Genomic DNA, 25,870 nt, shown 5'->3' with positions numbered 1-25,870 from the left:
AATTCAACAGGCTTTGAAATTGTTTAAGAGGTGGGGAATGGAACAGTTTTGAAGCCTTTCAGAAGAGGCAGCTCCCACCCCCCAAAGGAGTGAAAGAAGGCTGACATCAAACGTACCACCCAGGGTTGTGTAGCGCCGTTGCCGAAGTTCTCTCTCAGTCAGGGGTATGTCCGGGGTTTAAAGGGGGTTAACTGTACTCAGATTTATTTCAACCTTCCTCTTTTTGTGTCTGCCTCCCTTCCTTTGCATCTGCATGGGGTGAAAATACAGGCCTTATACTCCAAAAACTATTTGGACAAAAGTAGTGGGACAGCTGTCCATTATACCATATCTGGAAGTGAAAAAGAGGCTTGGAGTAAGGTCTCCCTTTCAAATTTTACGACCCTGCACAGACTTTTCACAAGATCGGGGGTTGTGTCAGTGGAAATCAGAATTTACATTCCAGTTGTTTTTGATTTGGGCCTTCCACACACACCACTAAGCAACCTAGCTTTGTGCACTGGAATGCTGTGACAAAATGGGCCATCCCTGTCCGACCGACCCACTTATCGGATGAACTGGAACATATCCCAGTTGACCCTCTGAGCGTACAACCTGAACTGGTTTCCAGTCACTCACAAAGCACATACATACTCAACTGTAGATCGGGGGTCACCGACCTTTTTGAAACTGACAGTCCCAGAAATGTAATTTATGGAATTCTGAAAATAAATTTGATGTAATAGCTGTTAACTAAACTGTGTTTGTTTGTTTGTTCCTAGTTCATCATGGGAGAGCATCTTCAGTAAGAGCAGTGAGGTGGTTTCGCCTCAGGAGCTTCAATGCTGCCGCAGGCTGGTGCAGCTGTGCCGAGACTGTTTATTAGTCGTCTACAAGTTTGTCTCGGAGTCCCGGGGCTCTTTGACCGGGCTCAGTCCAGAATGGGACGACACCAGGTGAGGGGGTAAAAAAAAGCCTTGCTGTGAGACCATCCCTGTGAAGTTTCTTTATTATTGTATAATGTTTCCAATGTAGTGGAGTAATTTAGCCATCTGGGTGGCCGGATAATAGTAAAGCATACATTCGATAGGACAGGATTTAAGAAATCTAATCTACTAGTTGGTCTCAGGTTGCAAAAATCCTGGCACAAGATGTTAAAGCTTTACTTTTGGAAAGACCATCGCTCAATGCACGAAAAAGCATTGTCCACCTTAAGCCAAACTTGAGTGAGAATGTTGAACGTTTTAATTTCCCCACAACCTTCTTGTTCAAAGAGCCTCCAAGCCAATCCCAATTTTAATACCAAATATCATCCTCTTTTCTTTCTCGGACTGATCCCTGCAGGAAAGCAGCAGGTTTAGTGAGTGAACTTTTAAAGTGCATATGCTTTGGGCCAGCACACAGGAGAGAGTTGGGAGTAGGGAGGGTGAGTGTGTTGTTAATAGGAAAAAATGGTCCACAGATTAGTGCTCAGGTTAGCCTGAGCCCCCCCCCGAGGCCTGCTTAATTCAATTAGAGCCCAGATGAGCCTGTGTAGCAAATGACCCTATGAGAGCAAGAGCTTCTCTTTTCCCGGGGCCTCGTTTTACATGATTCATAACTCTCACACATATTTTAACAGGCTATCACTTAGCACCTAGAGTGTAAAAACCCACGAACTGTGTGAGCCTTGTGTTCATACCACGGATCATACAACCACTGAGGGCGTGAATACCCAAATATCCCTGCCTCTTTTTTTCCATGTCAGTTCTGCATAAGAATAGACGAAAAAGACGAGTTATCAACAGATTAATAGGATTTAGTAACTCATGCAAGCATGAAAAAAACGTGCTGGTGTTTTTCTGTTTTTGCAGTAGGTGTAACCTTGAGAGTCTTTTCGAGCATGCATGTGCTTGTCTCTCCTGATTTCTTCTGTATGTTTATGTGGAAAAAAAGCGTTCCATTTGCTGCCGGACCAGTCTCTACCCATGGCTCCACCTCTGCTGCTGTCACTGCTGCTTCTTCTTCTTCCTCTTCCTCCGTCTCTTCGTCCCCCAATGCAGGTCTCTGCTTGGTTTGGATGTGCTAAACCCCAACCCTCACAGTCCCTTGATCACTGCCTTCTGCTTGTCACTGCTAGACGCTTGGGCCCACCTGCCGCTCAGCACCAACAGTAGCCTAGCATGGTTTCCTCTCCTTCCTTTCTTGTGCATTTATTTGAAATATGAGATGTTTTGAAATCAATTCCAAAATCTGTATGCACAATATTAGATGGGAAGGAGAGAAAGGCATATTGAGATTGTGTTTGGAGTTTGTCGATGATGCAACCTTTGGGCCTGGCTTGCTGTGTGTCACCCTGCTGCCACATGTTAAAACACAGCGTTTCACTCAATGCTTCTTTGCCTGGGTACATTTTATATAAAAGCCTCACTTTGCACAACATCAATAATAGTAATAGAGTGTTTGTGTCACTGGGCTGACCTCCAACTAGATTTGCCAAGCATACACTTGCGAGGTACATCTCGTTTGAGATCTTTTATAAATGCCACGTCTGTATTTAGTTTATATTGGTTCCATGTTGTTTGACTTGACTGACGCATATTGCGATGACACTGTATTTGAAAGGCTTGCAGAAAAAAACATATTGAATTCCAAAAGGCAGCGAGACTGATGCCTGAGCAGTCTGTTAAGATGGAAAAAAATATTTCCCCTAATTTTCAGTCATGATAACCTCCTTTTTGTGTTGTGAAAGATTTAGTTTCATGCATTGGTCACAATCATACTGGAACGAAAAAAAGTGCCTTCCCACCAAGGCCCAAGTATACAATTGTCTAAAATGTCTTGCAAACAAAAAGAATTATGACTCAGGAGGGACTCAAGATAGATTCAAACCACATTTCCACAATTCCAAAAGTTCTCACAATTGGCCCCATTTTTATGTGTCATGGCAGCACAAAGCACAACAAAAAAAATGAAATTGTATATGATCATCTTGGAATCAAGCCTCTCGTGTGGATAAAAATCTGAATTAGACAACAAAATGAAAATGCAGCAACTGCATACGTATATCCTGCGACCCGTGACTTTTAAACTTGCTTCTGCAATAAATTACTACTACCTGCGCCACAATTTAGACCTGGTTTCAGAAAACCCGGCAGATCCCGTTCTCAGACTATCGTATTTTCCGCACTATAAAGCGCACCGGATTATAAGGCGCGTTATATATGGACAAAGTTTTAAAATGGGCCATTCATTGAAGGTGCGCCTTATAATCCGGTGCGCCTTATAGTGCGGAAAATACGGTATATTAATATCCGAGACACGGGGAATGTGTTGTCATCTTTGGTGTACAAACGTACGCGCACAAACACATGAACACATGCACACCAATAAACATTCAAGCCAACGTCGGCACACAGCCAAGTGATTCTGTTGCCAGGGTCTTTAGGTTGTCTGTTGTTGACCACACCTGCCTCCTCATTCAAGCACCCTTTCCTGCAAGTACCCTGACCAGGTGTGTCATCCGGCTTGTGAGCCACATAAAAACTCCTTCAGCCTGTGTGGGCAGATAAGAGGAACGAGCCAAATGGATCCATTAATGACTTCCTTGTTAAACCCCAAATTATATGCCACTACCCCATTTTGTTTTACTGTGATGACAAAAGTTTCAGATTCTGTGAAACCTTCATCTGTCTGAGAAGTAATTAGGGTTAATTGGGGTGTCGAGTCGAATATGTGCCGCGGATAACCTTCAAGCTGCTTTGTACCACTTGGCCTATGATTGCGTCAGCTATCATAGCAGCCACCCCATTTATCCTTCATGACGGTAAATCTGTTCGTTGGACCTCTTAACGCAGCATGGCAGTTGCGTGGAGTGGTGTTGAAGGCCTGTCAGTCCTTACTGTTTAAATGTAAGTGTAAGATATGGAGCTGAAAGAGTAGATTTCTGTCTCAGCTGATAGATGAAACCAGAAGTGCATGAGCAAGCCTCCCCCCGGCTTTCGAGACAGCAGAGCGTTGTTACCACGATCTTCATGATCAAAGTGAGGATGAACCTGGAAGATGACGAATGAGGCTCCAATTAAATGTACCCAGCAGTGACAGAGGACTGCATGGATGTCAGATATGCACGACTGCCAATACTGTGATTCCTTCTCTGGGCAGAATAAGCTCAAAGTGAATAGGAGACGAGGAGCAGTGAAAATACACTCACCCCCATGGGTATTCAATATTTGACCTTTTTTTTTCATATTGACATGCCTGGCTTGGATTTCAGAAGAAATAGTAATTACAGCAACGGTCATCAAGCAGTTCATAGGTGTACTAAAATCACAAAAAAAGCCTTTTTTTCGTTTCATATGAACTAGACTGCTGTTCCTGGAGTCCAATCATAGTGGAGGATGTGCTGAAGGGATACCTACGGCCCACTTGAAATCGTTTCAAGGACACTCGATGTTTCAAGTGAAGTTAATTTCAATCCCTGGTAACTCTCTTGGGTCTGAGGCTGCAGTGAACACCCTCAGAGACATACTTTTTTTCCCTGGTCAACATTAGAAGATGCCCAGCTAATTTGTCTGAAAGCTATTTGCCAAAGAAAGAGAGCTGTCAGAGAAAATTGTTCTCTGTTCACCAGCTTAAAAAAAGATCATTCTTCTTCAAAGTACAATCCTAAATGACTCCCCTTTGATTAGACTGACAGATTGAACCTTCTCTACCGTGCATTGTATTTTTTTTAACTACATGAGGTTTTTAGGTTCTTCAGTTGTGGATGATGCAGCTATGTCACAGATATCGAATGCGATATCAAATGTGAGGCATTCTTCCAAATGATCCGTCTGGAAGAATTCCACCTTGCCACTGTGTCATCTTGTCTGATTACCCTGACATTTGGAATAACCTTCAGCGAACCATAGCTGGGATTTAATCATCTCATCTGACATTGCTTTGACAACCATATCTGACTCATTTCCAGTAACTGAGGAGGATAGCGGGAAGGTTCAGGCCCTCCTGACTCTTATCTCAACCTGACGCTGGTCTCATTCTCAGGTACTGGAACGCTGTTAGCAGGAGCTGCCTCACTGCTCTGTCTCGGTGGAAGGTGTCATAAAAAAGTCTTAGAAAGGTTCTGACGTCTGTGCCGCGGAATGATAGGTGAGGATCTTCCGTTCATGATATGTAGGAAATTAAGCGTGCCAGTTAAAATTGCCCTCTCAATTTCAAATCCATGTAAGCAAAATAGTGTCAAAAGTAAGAAGATTGAGAGTATCGTAATAATAATAATACTTGGTTGGATGTCAGTGCTGAGCATCCTGACCTCTAAAGCGTGACTTCTCGTATCTCTAATCCTCTCATTATGTTCATCCTGTCCCTCCATGGCTCCGTCTGTCCAGGTATCTCCTGCCAGTGACCTCCCAGTTCATCATGAAGTGGCCTTTGTCCAGCTTTGGCCGCTTCTCCTCAGTCGCGCCACACTCACGCAGCCTTTACGCCGCCAGGATGGGACACTTCTGAGGTCACCATGGCAATACCGGTTTCGGAGACTTTCACCTTTTGACCTCAGTCTGCCTCCTATGACGTTCTTCCAGCCAAACTCCCAATAAGGCTCATGACTCTTAATAGCTCTGGACACCTGATGGAGACCCACCGTGGCCTATTGCCCCGGGTCCGACCAACAGGGGAATTGGGACGGCCATCGCGTTGATTAATTTTGACGCTGCCATCAGAACCTCCTCAGCTTTGCCTTCACCCCCCATAACAGAAGACAGTGGACTCGTTCAGCCGCTCACATTGTAATTGCTCGATTCTAACTCATTGTCCAGCTAAAACTCACGGTACTGTAAAACAAAAAAAAATACCAATGCAAGGATTTTATTTATTTATCTATTTATTTATTTTGTCAGATATTCCATGAATACAACGAATGTTGACGCAGAATGCAGCTGTGGAATGATAACTACAAAGCTTATTTTTGTTGGCTGTTTTAAATGCTTTTCTTTCTGTATTTTAAAGATAAGTAACTTATTTTATAATTGCAGTCAGAGTATTTATGTTTATAATAATTTATTACTGAGTTTACACAAGTGGCCCCTCCATTCAACAAAATATGTTTTATGGAATATTAAGTGCAGACTTTTTAAACAAGGTTTAGAATGTAAGTGAATTGCCACAAAGAGCACATGGCCAGCCAAACATCTTGCAGAACACTTAGTTCCAAATACTGCACGTTAAAGAGAACTTTGCGAACGGGTGCACATCGCAAAAGTGTTTGCATGCTTGTTTTTTCTTTTGTTTTTTTTGCCAGCGAGTCCGAGGAAGTGAACACTTGAAGTTGCGTTGGTTGTTTGGACAATTCCCTTTAAAATGTCATTAGTAAGTACAGATGAAGATGATCAAGGGTGTGCTTTTGCTATCACGTCTAAATTGTTTGTGTATAGCTCACTGAATGATTGGGACCTTCAGCCCAAACACTGATAGCATTGATGGATGGGCTAGTAAAAAGCTCATCTATTTCAATGATGTTAAGATTATTATTTCACAAACCACCATAGAACTTGTGAAGGACAGTGAAGTTTAAAAAGGCATTATGTTTGGGAGAGGAGTGGTATTTAATGTTAAGTAGTTTAGCAGCTCTGTACACATACCTATCAGATAATATACAATGTCCAAACTAATTTGGTGTGCCAAAAACAAGAGCAGACTAGTTATTTCAAACTGCAAAAAAATAACCTCCCCTTATGCATCAATTTACAATGCCAATGTTTTTTTATTTACTCAATTTTACTTGTGTTATTTTAAAGGCATCTTTTACAATGGAGGAATGAGATTTTTAATGCTATGGAGCAATAAAAAGTTTAAACAACACAGTTGCCTCAATTATGCAGTTTTACCTCTTGGAGTCAAAAATATTCTGCTGATTTTTATCAAGGAGAGTGACGTTTTTGATAAATTAACATTTTATTCTTGAAATATATATATTTTTGATCACTAATATTTTCCTTCTCAAGCAGGAACATTTCTCTGCACTTATGCTGTTATGTTTACAGCATGATTGAGGAACCAAGTGCAGGGAAGCAAGCAATGAGTGCTTTTGTTTGGTAGTTTAATAAAAAGGAAACAAAAAAAGTAAAACAAAAGATTGACATCTTCACAAATCAGAAGAGCCAAAGTAAACAAAAACTATGAAAATGTCTGGGAACATGGATAAAACCCCACAGTGACAAGACAACGTGACTGTGACACAAAGTAAACCAAGAAGAAGAATTTTCAATAACATTTAATAGAACAGTTGAGATGCACTACGTCAATGTACTTCCTTGACACCAATTACCAGTTCCCTAAGACATCGACCAGCATGGCAGAGAAGCATCCAGTTCCTTTTGACCAAGCCAACCTTTCCACTTCCTGTCAGAAGAAGAGGTGCAGGCCACAACCTTGAGGTTCTCAAAGCCGCGCAGAGCAGAGACTGACAGTCTGGTTCTATGAGCCTGGCATGCTGCCCAAAAATTATGTCCCCCAGCAACGGGGCTGTACTGTTCCATCCTGACCTTTTCGCTCCTCACTCTCCCTAGCCACGGACCAAAATCGCTTTAACTACAGTTTTTCTTTTTACCCCTACAAACTCACCACAGATTTTTTTTTTTTTTCCAACCAAGACCCTCCTGACCCAGTTTTAGGGGCCTAAGCCAACCTCTCCATCTTGCGAGCTGTGCGAGGGGTAAATGTTTGAGATTAAGCAAGGTCCTTGAATTTATTTTAGGGGGTCCTTCAGTCCACAGCTTTTCTTTTTCTCCTTTGGGAGAAGCTTTAAAGTTAGACCCAGTGGTATTATTTTTTTTAATCCAGTTTGTGCAGATTGCATCCAAGACTGACTTAAAGAAAATGGTGACAAACATACTGTCAAGAAAGACATAATTAGCAGACAGGGAAGTCACAGAATAACATAGCAAAACTAAATGACAACATGGGAAAGTGAAATGATTTGTACTGTCAACATTACAAATCATAACATGGACAGACAACGCCAAAAATTGGACCTCCATATTTTTCTGTCATTTGTGCAAAATAAATTCATCCTCCCCCTTTGCTTTTTGAGTGGGTGGATGGAGGAGAAGAAAAAAAACATTGCTATATATTGCATAAAGTTGCAGTGACAAACACACTGCACTTGATTCATTTTTATCTATTTTTTTAAATATTACTCTGGTTAAGTTGAGCTCAATCTTGGCAGAGGCAGGCGCTCCACTGAGTGCTATTCTAGTTAGTATTTTTTAAGGCTTCACATAACCTGCTGCTTGGCTGCGCTGACATTTGTGTGCCTTATGTGCATTCACCAAGGGACGCGTTCAGTGACACCCGCTGCAGTTCAATTATATGTGTTGCCTGTTTTACAAGCATCTTTGCTCTCAGCGGGCGTCCCGCTTCGTACTGACACATAAACCAACACATAAACACTTGCACGCTGAGGAGCCACAAGACTCTCTCAGTCAGGAGCTCAGGTTATTTACCAAGAACGCTTTTCTACCATACGCATTGCAAATGTATGCAAGGATATATGAGAAATATTCAAGTGAATGCCTTTTTTGTTTAGCTGTTAATATTCAATTTAAATATTTATAAGGCCCAACCATAATTACTGAATAGTTGTTTAATGCACACATTTGCGGACAAATGTAAACAAAACATACGATGGAATCTTTGGTATGACAGCGTATTACCAAACACTGATTATCATTTATTTGTGTATAATCATAATATTTTACATGAACATTTTTACTTTATTAATATGCATTGAACATACTTGCAGTATACTATCAAAAAATATTATCATTATATAAAGTTTATTAAAGTCTATTATTCAAATTTTTGCAATTTTTCTCATAATAAGAGCCTATTCAATGTGTCCCTATGATCCATCCATCCATTTTCTGTACCGCTCTTTCCCCATGGGGGTCACGGGCGTGCTGGAGCTTATCCCAACCGTCCTCAGGCATTAGGCAGGGGACACCCTGAACCGGTTGCCAGCCAATCACAGGGCACACAGAGACGAACAACCATACCCACTCGCACCTACGGGCAATTTGGAGTGCTAAATCAGCCTACCACGCATGTTTTTTGGGGAAGTGCGAGGAAGAAAACCTAGAGAAAACCCACGCAGGCACGGGGAGAACATGCAAACTCCACACAGGGAGGGCCAGAGGTGCAATCGAACCCGCACTCTCTGAACTGTGAGGCAGACATGCTGACCAGTGCCTCCTGTCCCCATGATGAGGTCTAAATGTATCTATTTGTTCTATGACCGTGCTTGTAACTCATAATGCTTGTCTGTCAAACTGTCTTTCCTCTGTGGAAAAATATCAGCCAGCTCATACCCAGAAATAGTTATCTCACTCGTATCTCAGCACTACTCAAGTGTATATTTAATTGTTTACTCTCAAATGTGATTAAAACATCTATTCACTCATTGGAAACAAAATTGCTCTTAAATTTTCATGTCTGCACCAGAAAAATACTTTGAAGAAATGCCACAAATAATAATTGTTAATTCGTTCACTCTAGATCTCTAGATGTTATAACGACACACACTTAGCTTTCAACGAGTCAGTATTCCACCTATAAACTCACTTGACTGACTTTTATGGTGTTTTTGACCCCCACCTTCAAGGATCAGACTTAACTGCATCACTTTCAAACAATGACCTTAGTCTTGACACCGAAAGACCGCACCAACCGCAGGGGGTTGTAGACGAGCACAGCTCTGCATATGGTTGTCATTCACTGTATGTATGTGTGTGTGTGTGTGTGCACGTGCATGTGACAAATAAAGGCAAGCAGCAAAGATATTAATGTGAGGGACCGTATGGCGGGAAGTCACTTTCGCTTCCATCTGACCACTTAACAAGATTGGGGGTGAGAGCAGAGCTTTGCCTCCACTGGCAGGATTATCACATATGATGGGAGACAACCTGACTGTCCATCCTTTCACCCTGTGATCATTGCTCTTGCAGCGAGTGAGAGTAGGAGGACTCGCAATGAGAATAAATGAGGTGTGTGCAACATGTTGAGTGTGTGTACCTGCTTCCTTTCTTCTGCGCAGTGGGGCTATGGAACAAAAAGAGTGTCCGGGGACTCTTCCTCCATTTGGTTCTGAGAGCCCAGGGGATGCATTGAACCTCGCAGCCTGGGAAATTATCAATACAACCCCTCCGGGCAGCCCAGCAGACAGGAGGAGAAGTCACGGGATTATTCTACCTCTAAGCATCAGTTAGGGCAGGAACTATTCTGGAATAAAATGTTCTATCAGTAAGATACAACAAAAGCTTGAGTTCTTTTCCCTGTTCAGCTCACAAATATTTGCCAGACGGACTGGTTGTCTGTTTGTGAATGGCAACTACAATGAAGAATTACTAAACGTATTTAAATATTTGCCATATAATCACTGACCTATATTTTCACACCTTTTGCAAGCTGAGTGATAATAGCCTCAATCTCTCATTGGATTGCCAATGTTGGACTTCTGCACCAACACAACGGAGGAAAACACGTATCCAATCAGATTGACCCGATGTCTTCACAACACACAAGTGAACATAATTCAGCAGGCTGCAGTGAACGATTTGAAGCCATTATGGAGCAATAATCTTTTATTTCACTCGCTGGGCTGTTGCCATACCAACTTGTCAAATGTCTCATCAGCAATCTTCACTTCAACTGTGATGAATCCCAGAGAGCAACCTGTGGCTGAGCTGGTCTTTGCCCTTACACGGAGGAGGTTAGAGGCATATTGACGAAAAACTACAGCTCAGTCTCTGGAGCCAGTCATCTCGATGCTATGACCTCATTCCTCATCAAAAACCAAGAGGAATTTAAACGCGATGACCTTGTGAACCCCCCGTGCCTGGCAGCTTTTTTGTTTTTTTTTTACCTCTCATATGACCGTAATCCTTTCCTTTCCTTCGTGACTCCAATTTGGCTATCGGACTGTCTGTTATGGCGGTTGAGGTCAATTTTGCCTCATTTATTACCCAGCAACAATAAGGCAGATACAGGTCAGTAGTGATGATGACCTTTCTGCTTTGGCTGTCCAGGCTTCGAGGCGAGAGAAGGAAAAGTGTATTACAAATGGCCAAAGGAGGAGGTAAACTTAATCTGCAGTCACAGTCCATGCTGAATTTGTTGTAAATTCCACTTTTATTGTTGACTGATTTCATCCATGTGATCTCTCCAACTCAATCTGAATGCATTAATTTTATGAAAGCCTAAAAAGGTGAAGCGTAAGTATTAAGAAGAGATTTTCTGTGCGTCACATGCTTTTATTTTGTAAGTAAATGTGTTCTTTTCTGTGGTTGTTTTCCCAGTGCATTGTGTATTTAGGCAAATCAATGTTTGTGTTTCATCGGCGGTGCGGTAATGCATGAAAACACTTCAGTAAATATAGCTGTTATCTTTCTACCATTATGTCGAAGAAAGCCAATTGTTTTCAGGATGACATTTTTTAAGATGCGGCAAACGGAAGATGAGCCACTCAAGGTCCCTCAAAAGTTTCCTTCAAAAACAGTTCAGCTCGTCTTGCGTTCGGCTGCAAACACTCTTGAAGTTGAGGTGATGAATCAAAGTAGCTCACGACAAGCAACTGAATGACTTAAAAAAACAAACTTTCTCTCAATACTAAGGCCGCCGTTAATTACTCTAGGTACTCAACAGGAGCAAATTGTTTTCAAGTAGCTGCAGCTTTTCAGCCTGCCGAACGACTGAGCGAGCTCCTCCATAATTAGACGAACATTCTTGCAGCCTTTGAGTCGAGAAATAATTGGCCTCTCAGAATGGGGTGTATTTGCATCTCGAGCCTTGCATAGACTCATCCTTGAACCTGATGCCAACGGCTACATCACACACGCGCTTTCTGAATAGAAATTATCAGAATGCTTGTCCTACACTGTAGAAGGGGGGAAAAAAAACACACAAAACCTTGCAAAGTTCTTTAAGATACCGTCTCAGAATGTTTTTTTTTGACAGACCTTGACCCATACTGTTTATTTGGAGAGTTGCCATTTGAGGTCAAGAGCTGCAGCTTGTCTACACGATTATATAATGGGAATGTCTCAACGCTTTCAAACATGTTCTTGATTAAATAAAAAACTATTTTATCTTCAGGTAGGAGCCAAGAAGAAATATTTGAATAAAAATAAGTTATAATCTTGCAAAAGAAAACAATGAGAATAAACTTGCACTAGAATAAATAGAATAATGATTTAGGGGAAGTAATAATAACTTAAAAAAATACTAAATGAATAAATTTGAATAAAGTTGCGGCATTCCCATTAAAATCAGCAAGTGAGACACACCAAAAGCAAAAACTGGCTTGGTGGAATCTAAGCACACTGTCAAAAAGTCTAAAAGGAACTGCAAGCAGATCTCCATGGAAAGATGATGTAATGTTAGCCAGGGAGAGCACACATCTGAAGAAGGGAAATGTAGACAGCCTTCCACCTCAATCACACGTGTCTGTGTGTGACGCCACACTGTTTTTGATTGCGATTATATTTTGGATAGCAGATCCAGCAGAATTCGGCAGTTCAAAATTCCTGTCCCATAGATGACAGCATATATTACGATCACACTGAACAGTACAGGAAACAGGTGTTCGGCCAAAGCATTTTTTTTTCCTTAATAAATCTCTTGTATCCTGTCTCATTCAATTCCGTCTTCAATGCATGCAAGTCTACTTGGCCTACATAGTAAAATGTCATTATTGGATGATTGTCCATAATGTGGAGATGAGGCATTTTTGAATTTGAGATGAGTCGTCATTTCTACTCCGCATGATCTAAACTGTGGGTCTACAAACCCCCATGATGATGGAAAGTAAAAAAAAAAAAAGGGAAAGAGGCTTTGAACATGAACAAATGCAAGCAATGAGGGCTAATTAACCCCAATCTTTTTCTCTATTATCTCCTTTTGTCCTTGCGAATGGAATCACAATTAGAGGCAAATACCAAAAGTTTGTGAAAGACACAAAGGGAATACGTGAGCACACTCCAAGGGTGCCAGAGAATGTTCTTTTCCCGAGTCCAATACAATTCAATAATAACACCTGATGTCTTTAATGACACAACTCATGATAGATCTCAATGTGTTGTGCATGTGTACGTAAAGCTGTGGCCAGTCTGTACCAAGTGGTGCCGACATCTCATTTGCTTTTTGAACACTTTTTATTGCTGTAAAATACTCCCAATGTGTTATGTGAACAAATCCTCGCATGGCACATGTGGACAATATGTTTGACTCAGTGTGGCAGAGCATCTAAAGCCTGGAGTGATTCTCAACTAGGCGCTGGAAAGGAAAAGTGGAGGGAAAAAAAATGTCGGTCCTCCATGCCAAATGTTAGCTGTTGCTATGGCAACGTTCACCCTGCATCCACTTTCCTCAAGGTGACAGGATTATGATTTTGGTGCCAGCTGGAAGACGTCTGCCAGGTGTCATTTTGTGCAGTGGCGTGTTGGTTGACAGTGTCAGTCAAACTAAGAAACACACACTGTGGCAGGGACGGACAGAAATAGGTGGTTTGAAACACTGCACTTGTCATAGTGAATCATCTTTTTTTTTTGGGTCTCCATCACTTTGGCATGACAAATAGTTCTAATGCTGCCTGGGAGCCTGAGAAACTGAGGTCTCCTCTTTCACTTTTGCAAGAATAGTATTCTCTTCTTAATGCAACTTTGTCATTTAGCAGGATGCTTTTAAAACTACATACCACTTTTTTATTAAATTTTAGATAGGCGCCAATAATGAACTTTTAGATTTTGCTCTTGTTCTGGTCATATTTATTAAAATTATCAGTATGAGTCACCTGTATAAAACAATTTGTGAAATGCTCAGGCCCCAACTTACTATGTGTAATTTGATTTTAAAGAAAAAATAAACAGATCAGAGACAGAAGGCATGACTGCCAATCATTTGCCACGTATTTGCGGGCACACACTTAAATTATACCCGAGGAGCCTTGCTGAGACAATAGTGGAATAGCCACATCCTGAAAATAAATATAAAATTTCAGATTCGCTTTTTTAAAGTCACACTTAACCACATGGTCGCATCTGCCAGAGCCATCTCAGCCAAGTTCTCTTATGTTCCCCTAAAGGCTGACGAGTAAACTGGCCTTGATCTAGCCCCCATACAATGCCAAGACCTCATAAATAATGAGATTTAATTACATCCTTAGCGATCATTCTCCTCCCAAGGAATATTATTCATATCCTTTTAGTTCTCCTCATACAAGTTCCATGATTTTCCTCATCTGTCATATTTGTCGTATAGTACAGCTCATAAGTGATTAAAAATACTTTTATGGCCGACTGAACGAGCACAGTGGGCCATATATATTTATAAAAATATATATGAGGGTGATCACAGGTCCTGTTACAAAGCTGACCTCTGGAGATGTACTCATTAAAATTTACAATATATTTGTACACTTTTTCATGTCTGAGGAAGAAAAGAGGAAGTCTACTCAATCAATTTAGAGAATATGTACAAAAAAAACAATACATCCTCTATTCAGTACAATGATTAGAATGGGCTGAACTTTAATTCCTCTAACCGAGACATTCCGGATAATTCTCTGCTCCCAACGATTTGAGGGAAGTCTCTTTCTGTTCCAGCAAATCTTAGCCTCTTTGGCCCGTGAATGGTAAATGATTTTCTTTTCCCCTTTGCTTCTCATTTTAAGCCTGCTTTACGAACATTCCGAATTGCGGATTCAATAGATAATACCCTTTTGGCAACTCACTGGCACGTGTAGAGATAAACCCTTAGCGGTTCTCAATTTCCCTTTTGAGAAAGGCATCCTTGGTGCTGGAGTCCAATTTATTTGTAATTCATTAAAATGTAAGGAATAAAAATGACCCTTTCGAAAAGTGTTTTGATATCTGACATCACAACTGCTGTTTAGTCAGTGCCTGCCTCTTTCCCAGCAAGCTGATTGGCTGCAGTTCACCCGTAACCCTAATGAGGACAAGCACTAAAGAAAATGGATGGATGGAGGGACACTCCTTTTAAAGTACACCACAAACAATCTAAACTATATTTGTTTTGGCTGTCCTCTATAAAGGATATACAAACACAGTTTGGCGTTTGACTGGGCTTTATCGAAACGGCATTCTGTGGGGTCTGGAGAGGCCACGCCTTTCTGTCAAAGTACTCCCACAAAGCGTTGCCATGCCCTGACCCAGGTTGACACCCATCTGCCCTCCTGCTGGGACACGAAAACAAACGATGCCCCTCGCAACCCCATAGCAGGCTGTTTGGAAACTACGCGGGGTACTGAAGCATATCCCAGAGAGCCTATTTTGGAGACGGCTATAGGCAAAGGCAGGTACAGTAAAGGACAGTTATCCATAAATGTAATCAAACTGTTTGTTTGTCCGTCTACCTAGCAGACTGATTACATTAAATCAGTGTAGTTTTGTTTTAACATTCACTTGAGGTGTTCTGATGTTTGTGTTCAGTCAATCCAATAAATGCTAAAATGTCACCGCAGGGTTGAAGCTTTAAGGAAGGCTGATTCAAAATAAGTACAATTCACCCCATTCTAAAGTAATTCTAAAACAGTGGTGCTCAAAGTTTTTATATCAATTATTATCTATTAAAAATACTACCACTATAATGACCAACATTAAAATATGTATAGCAGGTTGAAGTGGTCATCGCAAACAATTCAGTTTTCCATCCATCCATCCATCCATCCATCCATCCATCCATCCATCCATCCATCCATCCATCCATCCATCCATCCATCCATCCATCCATCCATCCATCCATCCATCCATCCATCCATCCATCCATCCATCCATCCATCATCCATCCATCCATCATTTTCAACCATTCAAAAAATTCAAAAGATAAAACTCGTCAAACTCAAACCTATTCCACCCAGAGAATATCATCATAATCTCTGTACATTCCTACCATGCTTTTACACTCATTTATTTTCACACTATGGTGACTGAGGCCTTTCTGCTATAATAACAGGCATATTTTCAATTCCAGCAATCTTCCAGTCGCTCCTACAAATCTACACACACAGCCCATACATTTACAGTATGCATAAAAGGTTACGCAAATAGAGCCAACAAAGTCTCAACAATGACCTTTAATCCTTCCATTTATCAATGTTCCTTCAAGCTTTTCTACACTCTCCTTCTCCCTCACATGTGCCACAGCTGCAGACCCTCAGCGGCCGAGCCTGTCCTCCAAATGTTATAACAGCACTGAACTCCAGCCTAGAGAGAGCGGGGGCTCGCCCACGCCGTGTTTTCACAGGCCGCAGCATCTGGACCTGCAGACGTCACTCCTTTTGGCGTCCTGTTTTGGGTCAAGGACACACTGGAGGATCAAAAAGCAGAGGACATCTATCACTTGTTTGAGATAATATACAAAAAGTGGGTGAAAGAGTGATGATGTAAGAAGATATCAAGGGGACGGCGCTCAAGCTCCTCCTCCAACTCAATTGTGTAAAATGCGTATATTGCAAAGTATTAGTGGATCTTCAGAGCTTATGTTTATGAAAATACAATTCTCTCTTGCTTTTCTAATTTTACAGCTCACGTCCCTTGTGTTTTCATACAGGATCAGCACCTTGCTTTTTTCCCCCATCCTCTGCCAGCTGCCAAGCTTAGGGTAGCTCACATAAGCTTAGTGGAGATTCCACTTTTATGTTTTGAATGTTTTTTACCACCACTCTCCTAACCCCATTGATGCAGTTCAATGGTCTCCTCCTTTATGAGGAATTTCCTGGGTCACCTGTGCAATATACAGACCTCTTCCCCTTTACATCCTCGCACTCCATACCCCTTACTGGCTCTTCCTGCTTGCTGTAACGGGTCCTGAGAGGGGTCAAAGTGGGAAAGTGGGAGTCATAGCGTGCATATTTATTATTTCATTTAAGTCCTCCCTTTGCTCAGGAGGGTCCAGGCATCACTGATGGGGGTTGAGCGCTAGTTCACAAGGTGGCGGTGTGAACTGTTGAACCCAAATCGGGACTGTTTATGTTATGTGTGAGTGTGTGTTCATGTAGCGCTCTTACAAACTCAACTGAAGAGCATGAGTTGGTGTGACATGGGAAATTTAGACAAAGAAGCGACCACCCTGACAAAAACTGCAACTTCAGTTTTTGTTAATTATCACTGGGCACATAGAATGCTAAATCCTGCTTCCTAAAATAAAAAATATGTTTGTTTCATGATTATTTCATCTCATAAGAAATAAGAATCCGGATTCTCATGCAGTGTTGTGCTCACTTTAACTTCAAATCATGTTGCTCACATTTGGTTTGCATCAACATGCTCTTGTGTGTTTATTTAGCGTAACATCATGCAAAGTGATCATTTGGAGGATTTTTCAGATTCATATCATAATCTGCTCTTCATCAACTAGTTTGCCAAAATTTTGACTCAATTAATACAAGTCAAGAGTTTCCATTTCCACAGAAGTTTCATTAAACTCAAAAGGCATGGTTTTTAAGAGAACTACAATGTCTGCAGACAGCCGACAATATTTAAGATAAGATGTTCCTTTGTTTGTCCCACATGGGGAGATTCCAGAAACAACACACAAAATGAATGGAGGACAAAGATGGCAAAAAAGATAGAAAGAGAAGGGAAAACATTATCACTAAATAATAAAAAAAAAAAAGATGTAGTATATTAAATATGGTGTCTCAGTAGAGTCAAATGGCAACACAACATTTCATTTAGCTTACAAATTCATTCGACTCAAGTGAAACATTTTTCCACATCTGTTGCGTAAAACGATGCTACCCAATACCCATTGCGTTATGTTGCTTGATTTTTTTTTCCATGAGCTACACATCTTGTTTGTTCATACATCTGAAGACATCCATCATCTGCTCTTCAAAACTGTTGACAAAACTGTCACCTGCTGCTGTGAAGAGTCATTCTCTCCCGTGTGTTCACAATTTATTCGTGTTAGTTCAGCAATTGTTCAAATGCAACAGGCAACAAACGATGATCCAACAGGTAGTCTCGGTTATCTCTTGGATCTTTAAAGGCTACGTATTTTATCACCTTGAAAAAAATTCAAGGAACTAAACAGCTGAGTTTTGTGGTGTGTTGAGGGAGTTGCACCGGTCATACAAATCGATTCACTCCCAACCTCTGCCCATAGTGAAAATAAAGTAAAAATACTATAGAATATATTGCAGTAATACTTATTTCCTCTCTCTAGGTATCAAGCTAGTTATCTTTTCATCTTTTTAGTATGGGAAAGTTAAGCGCAGTCATGCAGTGGCCAATTTTGTTGTTCTCCTTATGCAAGTTGACTGTGGAGCTGAAGCATGACAAACCACGGCAGCTCTGAGTCTTAGCATCATTATTGGACTGGAGGAGGTAATAAAGCAAAGTCTTGGGGGGGATTAGCGCCACAGCAGCTCACACTAAAACCTGCTGATTTCTCTATGAGATCCTTCAGTCAGGTCTCATATGACATGATAGATGATTGAGGCTAGAAGCAGCGTGCAAACTCATCATGGTTTTCATTACCTGCAGCATCCACTGATACAACCCTTTGTCACAGATTTCATAGACAAGCCTGGGACCAGACAGAGAACTTTTACAAGAGCGACAACAGGCTTTAAGGTGTCATCTCAGATGTGAGCGTCTTTGGATACGAAGACCTAACGACTCAAGTGGAACAAGACGGGCCTGGAGCCCATCTGTAGCCAGTTGCTCATGACCAGAGTTGAGATTAATGATTTCAAAGAAATGATGAATGGCTCAGGTTAGTGATGACAAGCTTTGAGTGACATGTTACAGGTGTGCAGCCTCCCAACTCCCCAAAGTTGCACAGTCCAATTTAACCGCTGTGTGCCTTCTTTTCATTTGGGGAATCAGGAGCGACAGCCGTGCTTGTCTGACGCCACTTTTTCTTTTCCGCCAGCCGCCACGGTGTGTTCCGTCTGCGGCTATTAGGAGATGCGTCACCTCTGACCCCGTGTGATAAACAAGGTCAACCATGCAGATGAATTGCGGCTGCCGGTAGTCACCGACAGAATTCCTGCTAGTTGCCCGCTGGCCCTCCTGACCATGCAGAGAAACTGTTAAGCTGTCACACATCAGAGAGGATGGGGAGCAGCCCGCCAGCGCCAGTTGGCCTCCTGGTTGAGGAGAATAGAGGGAATCAAAGGCTTGTAAAAGCAGCTGCACGTGGGCTTTGGGTTACAAAATAAAGATGACGAGGACCAGGCCAGACTGTGGTCATTTGTGGGAGAGGGACTGTCAGACTTTTTCTGCCATTGCAAAAAGTCTGCTGTAACCCTTTTGACAAGACATCACGTTTCACTAACGTCTGACGTAGAAAAAGTTCCTAATCACGAGTGGCATCAGGAGGTAAAAAGCTGTACAAAAAGAAAACAATCCAACTGGTAAAAGATCCCATATTTTATTTTTATAAGAGAACTCCTTTTTACTCATCTGAAAAGGTCTCACAATCATTGGAAGCAATTATATTTAATATATTTTACTTTCACTAATTAGTTGTCATCCTTCTGAAAAATATCTGAACAATATGGCCTTGTTTTCTAATTACCATAAACAAATCAAGTTCAACATATAATTTACAATTATGCGCATTCCATACAAATAATGCTACGGACCCCCCCCTTTTTTCTTCTTCACTGGCCCTAATCATCTTCCGTATAATGCAGATGCGTATTTGTATGTTAAATAACAAACGTTTGCCATTAAGATAAAAGATTAGAAGGAAAACAATATATAATGAAGCAAAATATATCGCATCAAAATTCAACTGTAGTACAGACTATAACTTTGATGTGCATTGATTTGCTTTTGGCTTTTCATATTTGATGTTGGATGACCAGAATTAAGATTACCAGACCAACATGTATCTTCAGGAAGTTGATCAAGTGTCTATTCACTCAAAGAACATGTCTCCCTTGTTCTTGTGACACAAATGAACCACTTGACTCCGCACCCGAAGAAACCACTCGATGTTGCACCGTGCGTCTGTGCAACGGCTGCCTGGTCCCGACAATGTGGAGGTCATTGCTTTCCTCACTACGCTGCACTGCATAAATAACATTAGTGATTGAACATGTATTATGGAAAATAAACTGAATAGCCTCACAAGCACTTGAAGAACATGGAAAGTCCTCACATAGATTTGAATTCTAATCTCCTGACCGTGAAAGACGGCAAACCGGTACTTCATCACTCTATAAAAAGAAATTCAGCTGCGAGTGTGCCTTAATAATATATCATACAGCAGACAAGAGCATGCAATGAAGACTCATTCTAATGCAAACATCAAACAACTGCTCCCGGCGGGAGTCCAAAGTTGTCCCCGCCCACACAGTTCAAGGTTTCAGACATTCAGGTGTGCACTTGGCACGTGACCTTGACAAAGCAAATCCCAATCTATATGCATGGTGACAGACTGGGACATCGCCAGCTGCTAATCCCCCCCCCCCCCCCCCCCCCCCCAACACACACACACACACACACACACAGACACACACACACACACACACACACACACACACACTTTTTTTGTTGCCATTGTGTGCCCTGCTTATTGCGCATTACCGGAGACAGCCAGTTGGTGGCGGTGTCTGCACTTGCTTCATCACTCCCTCTCCGTGCCCTCTCTTGTATTCATTAAAGCGCCTCGGAATAATAAGTCCCCAAGAAACTGGGAACATGTGATGAAGTCGTAGTTAATAATGTATACCCCCCCCCCACACACACACTCCACCGCCTCTTCCCGGCCCATCCTCCCTCCCACATTTACCCCACCCAGCTTCTCTCACTTCATTGCCTCCCCTGTTAAGACCCTCTGCACCTCACTCCACCACACTCGGTCCACCCATGGCCTTGCGGTGAATGGGGGTAAACATGCATTAACATATTTATATGTCAAGCCGCCCACCCTTCTCAATTAAATGCAAAAACCAACAGTAATGTACGCATTTGAAAACCTTGTATACAATAACTCTCACACTTCATCAGTGTTCTGTATTGACCTCCCTGACATACTACATGCATGAGTATTGATGAAACACATTGTCTCAATTTAATTGGTTTGAAAAAAAACTGTGTTTAAATTGATGGATCAAATACAAAATGTATTTCATGTGACGCTATAACCTATAAATTATGGGGTATTTAAAAAACACATTCATATGTGTTATCATGTACGTATATATACATACACACACACACACACACACACACACACACACACACACACACGCACGCACACACACACACACACACACACACACACACACACACACGTAAAAAACACAATAGAATGAGACTTGACAGTGACATGCGTTATATTCGTGTGTGTGTGTGTGTGTGTGTACTGAACTCCCATTTAAGTAATAGTATATCTAGAAGCCTCCGCAACAGACTAACGTCAAATCCAAGCTGCCTATTGAGTCCGCACAGCCCCGGCCGGCGCTGGTATGTATACAGACAGTTCGAGGTACAGGCATGTGATCACGTCTGAGAGGCCTTTTTGCTGCACTTTAGCAGCCATTTACACAGTGTAAGCGCTGGGAAAAAGTGCACTCCATCTCACATCGAACAAGCTCGCTCTGCACACTTCACATCACACACACATACCTCTTCAAAGAGTGCGCGTTGATGTTTTCCTCCTTGCAATTTTCTTTGCTGGAAATCAAACCTGAATAACAAATACATCTCTGTGTTAAGCTGTGTCTTCCCCTCTCACTTTCCTTCATCTCTTAATCGACATCGTTTATTCTCTGCGTGGGCACTGTTTCTACGGGAAGAGAAGCACAAGTGCACAAAAGGAACGTCTGCATTTCAAAGACTAGATGTATCGGCTCTGGTTTTGGCTTTAAAAAGATGCAGGCTAATGTTATCACTGAAGAAACCAAATAGCTTAATTTAATTTTGGTATGTCTGTTTTCCCTTAAGGTGTTTTTCCGTCAGTAGAGAAAACCTGGACATCCTCTCTTTCTTTATTTGTTCTGCATCAAAATGACTTTAGTTACAAGATAAACTAAAATAAATTCATTTTCCACAAAATTACTATATGCTTCACGCATCCCTCTCATTTTCACTCTCATAAGCTCCAGATGCAAATGCGCCCGTGTGTCGTCCACTATAAATAGCTGCCACCAGAGGCTTTCTTTCAGGAGTCGACCATAGTTTCTCAGGGGAGAGGAGAGATTGTGTGAGCAACACTGTGCTAAAGCGGCCATGCAACGCTGGACCAGCATTGAGATAAGTAGGGAGGGATGAACAATTTGGAGGGATTCGTCAACACGACCTGCAACGGCATCCTGATAGGAAGACGGCATCCTTCTATTCCGACTTGATTGGCTGCGGCGCCTTGCCCCAGTTTTGGGGTGCATCCCTCTCCCTTCCCACTTTGAGAGCTACGTTTAATGGCTCTTACAACTGGCCACAGTGCTGTAATGGCAACTTTACAACAAGCACTTAAATGGCAAGTTTGTGCAGTGACGTGTTGCAAATGTGATTGCTCCGTAACTGTGCTGCGAGATAAAAATAAAATAGGGAACTGTGTCAATTGAGAAAAAGGTAAGAGATGCATAACTGTAACTCACAGAATATTTTGTCCATGCGAGACCAAGATTAGTTTAGAAGATTTACTGTGATTAATTATCATAATTTATCTATACAAAAGAATGCTTTATATTTTAAAAATACATTGCTGGAAATGTGCCCAGTTCTAAAATTATTTTTCAAAATTATTTCAGATAAAATATATAAAATATATATTCACAGCTTTGTGTCACTAATGTCTCGAAACAATTAAATTTACCATGGTTTTGTTGTGTATTTATCCATTATTTAGGTATTGTTCATGTGTAGAAAAATAATCACACAATTGGATGACACGCGTACGGGTAAAACAAACAAAACAAATCACTCTCTCCTTAGTAACTGGAAACACTGACAAACACTCCCAATCTCCTGCAGGTACACACGTGCTCTCACACTGCTCTTCTCATCAATTTCATATTGTCTTTCAGACCCACATCCTTCTCTGTGCTTCTGCAGCTGTTGAGGTAAAAGTCCAACTCAGCACCTAAACACCCATGAAATTTACAATAAAGACCGCCATCACGAATCCATGTTGTTGTAATACAAGCAATTTCATCATCTAAAAAGACGAGTGTGCCTGTCTCATAATATTGGAATTACCTTGCACGATCTAAGTAGAAAAAAAATCTGACAAATGTGTGAGGGCCCACTTGAAAATCCACATATGTTTCCATTTTGGACATGCCAAGCATGCAGTGTGATCATCCATCCATTCAGATTTGTTTTCAGCTGCCATAACTGAGGCTACAACACGGAACATAGTCCAGGATGCAAACAATATCAAACACGCAAACATCATGCAGTGCTGTGAAATTAAATGGCTGCCTCTGGTTCTTGCATGGATTCATCCAGCTGACTGGCATTTTCTTGGAATGATAGCGGCGTTGATGAAAATGCATGAAGACTTGCTCGCTGGCCCAACCTCCCCTCCTTGAGGAGACGCTTGAATTGTTTAAAGCTCCCCATTTTCTTACCCACTGTTCCCACAACGTGACACAAGCATTACAGCCACGACGCACAGAGGCCTCTAATCCACTACTGCTCTCAAAGCACTCCGAAGGGCCAATGGGGTGCATGCTACTGACGGGAGCGGGCCCGGCTAAGCTATGGTAAAACATTTTGGATGCAGTCGAGCATGGATTGAGCAGCTGAACCGGCACGCTGCTCTACTAAGCGCAATTTTTTGGTAGGGTCTGAATTTATACATGATACTGACTTTTGTCCAATTTTGTTCATTTCGAGTATTGTGCCAGAAAAAAGGAGCTTGACAGGAATTACATTATATGCTACAACTTTAGGTACACCAGAAGAATCTAACGAGCTTCAATAGTACAAAAACCATCAATACTTATTCTTCCAATGGATAAAATATTATTGCTTAAACGATTGATATTGCCAATGAGGTATCTTAGAACAATTTATGATGTATATTATTTATTATTCTGTCATAAATATAAACAACTACAGTGTTTTACAAATGTTTTCTAATGTTTATCTAATGTTCAAGTAATGTTCTAAATAGATTAAATAATTGTAGTTGGACACAAAGTGTATTTTAAAATATAAACTCATTTTATGTAACACCTGCGAGAATCAAAATGGTTTAAAGCGGTTCAGCTAAACACCACTACATGAAATACAACCAGAACAATCCTCAATTTTTAATTGAAAAACATGTATAATTTAATCAATATGAAAGACATAAAAGTCAACATGTTATTTATTTATTTTAATTGAAAAGGAACTTTAATTATTCTGGCCAGTAAAGCAGAGTGTTAAGAATATCAAGAAAATAAAATGAGAAATATTCATCTTGTCTTGCTTTACTCTTCTTGTTTTGGTTCCTGGTTAAATAAATCAAGCGCTATTAAATTCATTTTGGCCACCGAGGCTGCAGTGTGCCATTTGCAGGCCTCTAAAACTCCATTAGCTGCCTTGCTGAGCTCCAGAGATGCCGCCTGACAGGACAGCAAATAATTTTTCAGATTTGTTTTTTGGGGGGTGGGGGGTGGTTTAAGCAGTTTTATAAAGAATTTCATTGTCATTGACCACATTCATGGAAACACAGTCAGCCATATTTGCTAGTGATGAAAATGAGACATTTCTGTTGAGGGGTGGGTGATATTTATCTCTCTGGGTCTATTTTTTTCTTTACCAGCAGGAACATTAACGTGAATCCAACATTTAATGCAGCAGTAATCCCGGTGATTAAGACCTGCTGACAGTTGAAAGTAAAGTTTATTGTTACTCTGGGATCTCGGGGCTTGCTGCCATATTAAAATGGGGCTGTGCATACATGAAAGCAGACACAGGAGACAATTGGGGATCAGAGGGTGGCCCGGTGAGGAATTTATTGTTACAGTGGGATTGTGTATACATCTGTGTGTACAGTGACACAACTACCAGTATCTTGAAGCCAAAGTGGAAATAATTCTGAAGAAAATATAAGACCTTGAGCTACTTGTATCACGGTAGTGAATATTTACAGCTGAAACAGGTAAGGAAAAATTCCCCAAGCTTGCGTTTTTCTCCTCTTTAATATGCATGCCGTGTTAGTTTAGAGAGGGAACATTATATCCACTGTGCATGAAAAATAAATAAGATACTCTTAGAATGTAATTTGCATGGCAAACGTATATAAAATTAGTACAACACAATAAACACATATATACATATATACACATACATAAAATCACGCACGCTCACACACACATGCACATGCACATGCACATGGTATCACAATACAAAAATGTATCCTGCCCCCCTCAAATTCAACACAATATAATGCTGTCACGTTGAGGCACCTATTGTTTGAAAACATCGGTTCTCCCTTTCATTCAGTGTTGGCGACACCAAGCAAGCCCTTTGCACCGCCAGTCTTCATCTCTAGGGGCCCGTGATGAATGACTAGAGAAACAACTCTGGAGTTGTTCACAAACTACAATTTCTCAGCAAAGCATCAATGCAGACTCCAACTTTGACTTCCAATCATCATTCCCCAGTGAGCAATTCTACCCCCTCTTATTTGGCCAACAATCCATTCTTTATGTTGGGAAGCGTTGGACATATTGAGCAGGAATAAGCTTTGTGAAGAGTATACGCCGCAAATACGTCTGTTTACTCGTAATTCTATTCTTGCGGAGGGAAAAAAAACTTTTCATGAAAAATGGAGATGTAAAATAAGTCTCAACATTACACAACAAACCGTGAAAGAACAAAAGTGGGACATAAATACATCCATATGTACCACTGTTTGTGGCTTGGCGTATTTCTATTCAGGA

General features: G+C 41.2%; 2 protein-coding genes across 18 annotated transcripts in view; one reads left to right on the top strand and one right to left on the bottom strand.

The window, feature by feature from the left end:
• The window catches only part of ttll7 (tubulin tyrosine ligase-like family, member 7), a 45,947-nt gene extending 39,128 nt beyond the window's left edge, over nucleotides 1–6,819 (top strand). For 2 of the 3 annotated variants that reach the window (XM_088394833.1, XM_088394834.1), the window contains exons 20-23: nucleotides 762–935; nucleotides 1,915–2,021; nucleotides 5,005–5,109; nucleotides 5,349–6,819. In XM_088394833.1, coding sequence (XP_088250959.1) covers nucleotides 762–935; nucleotides 1,915–2,021; nucleotides 5,005–5,087 — 364 coding nt within the window. In that variant the 3' untranslated portion in view covers nucleotides 5,088–5,109; nucleotides 5,349–6,819. The remainder of the gene's footprint in view (nucleotides 1–761; nucleotides 936–1,914; nucleotides 2,022–5,004; nucleotides 5,110–5,348) is intronic. The other variant, XM_088394835.1, reaches the window with a different exon arrangement.
• Nucleotides 1–25,870, bottom strand: part of LOC148388364 (uncharacterized) — a 125,659-nt gene that overhangs the window by 12,588 nt on the left and 87,201 nt on the right. For 2 of the 15 annotated variants that reach the window (XR_015862229.1, XR_015862243.1), the window contains 3 exons: nucleotides 21,618–21,678; nucleotides 16,773–16,838; nucleotides 16,091–16,338 (listed from right to left, as the gene is read on the bottom strand). The exons of 3 other annotated variants lie outside the window; for them this stretch is intronic. Coding sequence is in view for 2 of the 12 variants with exons in the window: in XM_088394849.1 (XP_088250975.1) it covers nucleotides 16,270–16,338; nucleotides 16,773–16,838 (135 nt within the window). In the remaining 10 variants the exon portion in view is untranslated. Of the gene's footprint in view, nucleotides 1–228; nucleotides 250–16,090; nucleotides 16,339–16,772; nucleotides 16,839–17,277; nucleotides 19,127–19,532; nucleotides 20,056–21,617; nucleotides 21,679–25,870 lie in introns of those variants that run through there. 10 more of the 15 variants (XM_088394849.1, XM_088394850.1, XR_015862234.1 and 7 more) reach the window with 8 other exon arrangements.

This window comes from Syngnathus floridae, chromosome 13, assembly GCF_059516105.1.
Source record: "Syngnathus floridae isolate MCC-2025c chromosome 13, RoL_Sflo_1.0, whole genome shotgun sequence".
In the NCBI taxonomy this organism is placed as follows: domain Eukaryota; kingdom Metazoa; phylum Chordata; class Actinopteri; order Syngnathiformes; family Syngnathidae; genus Syngnathus; species Syngnathus floridae.
The sequence above is the reverse complement of the archived record's forward strand: the minus strand, read 5'-3'. Positions and strand labels throughout refer to the sequence as shown.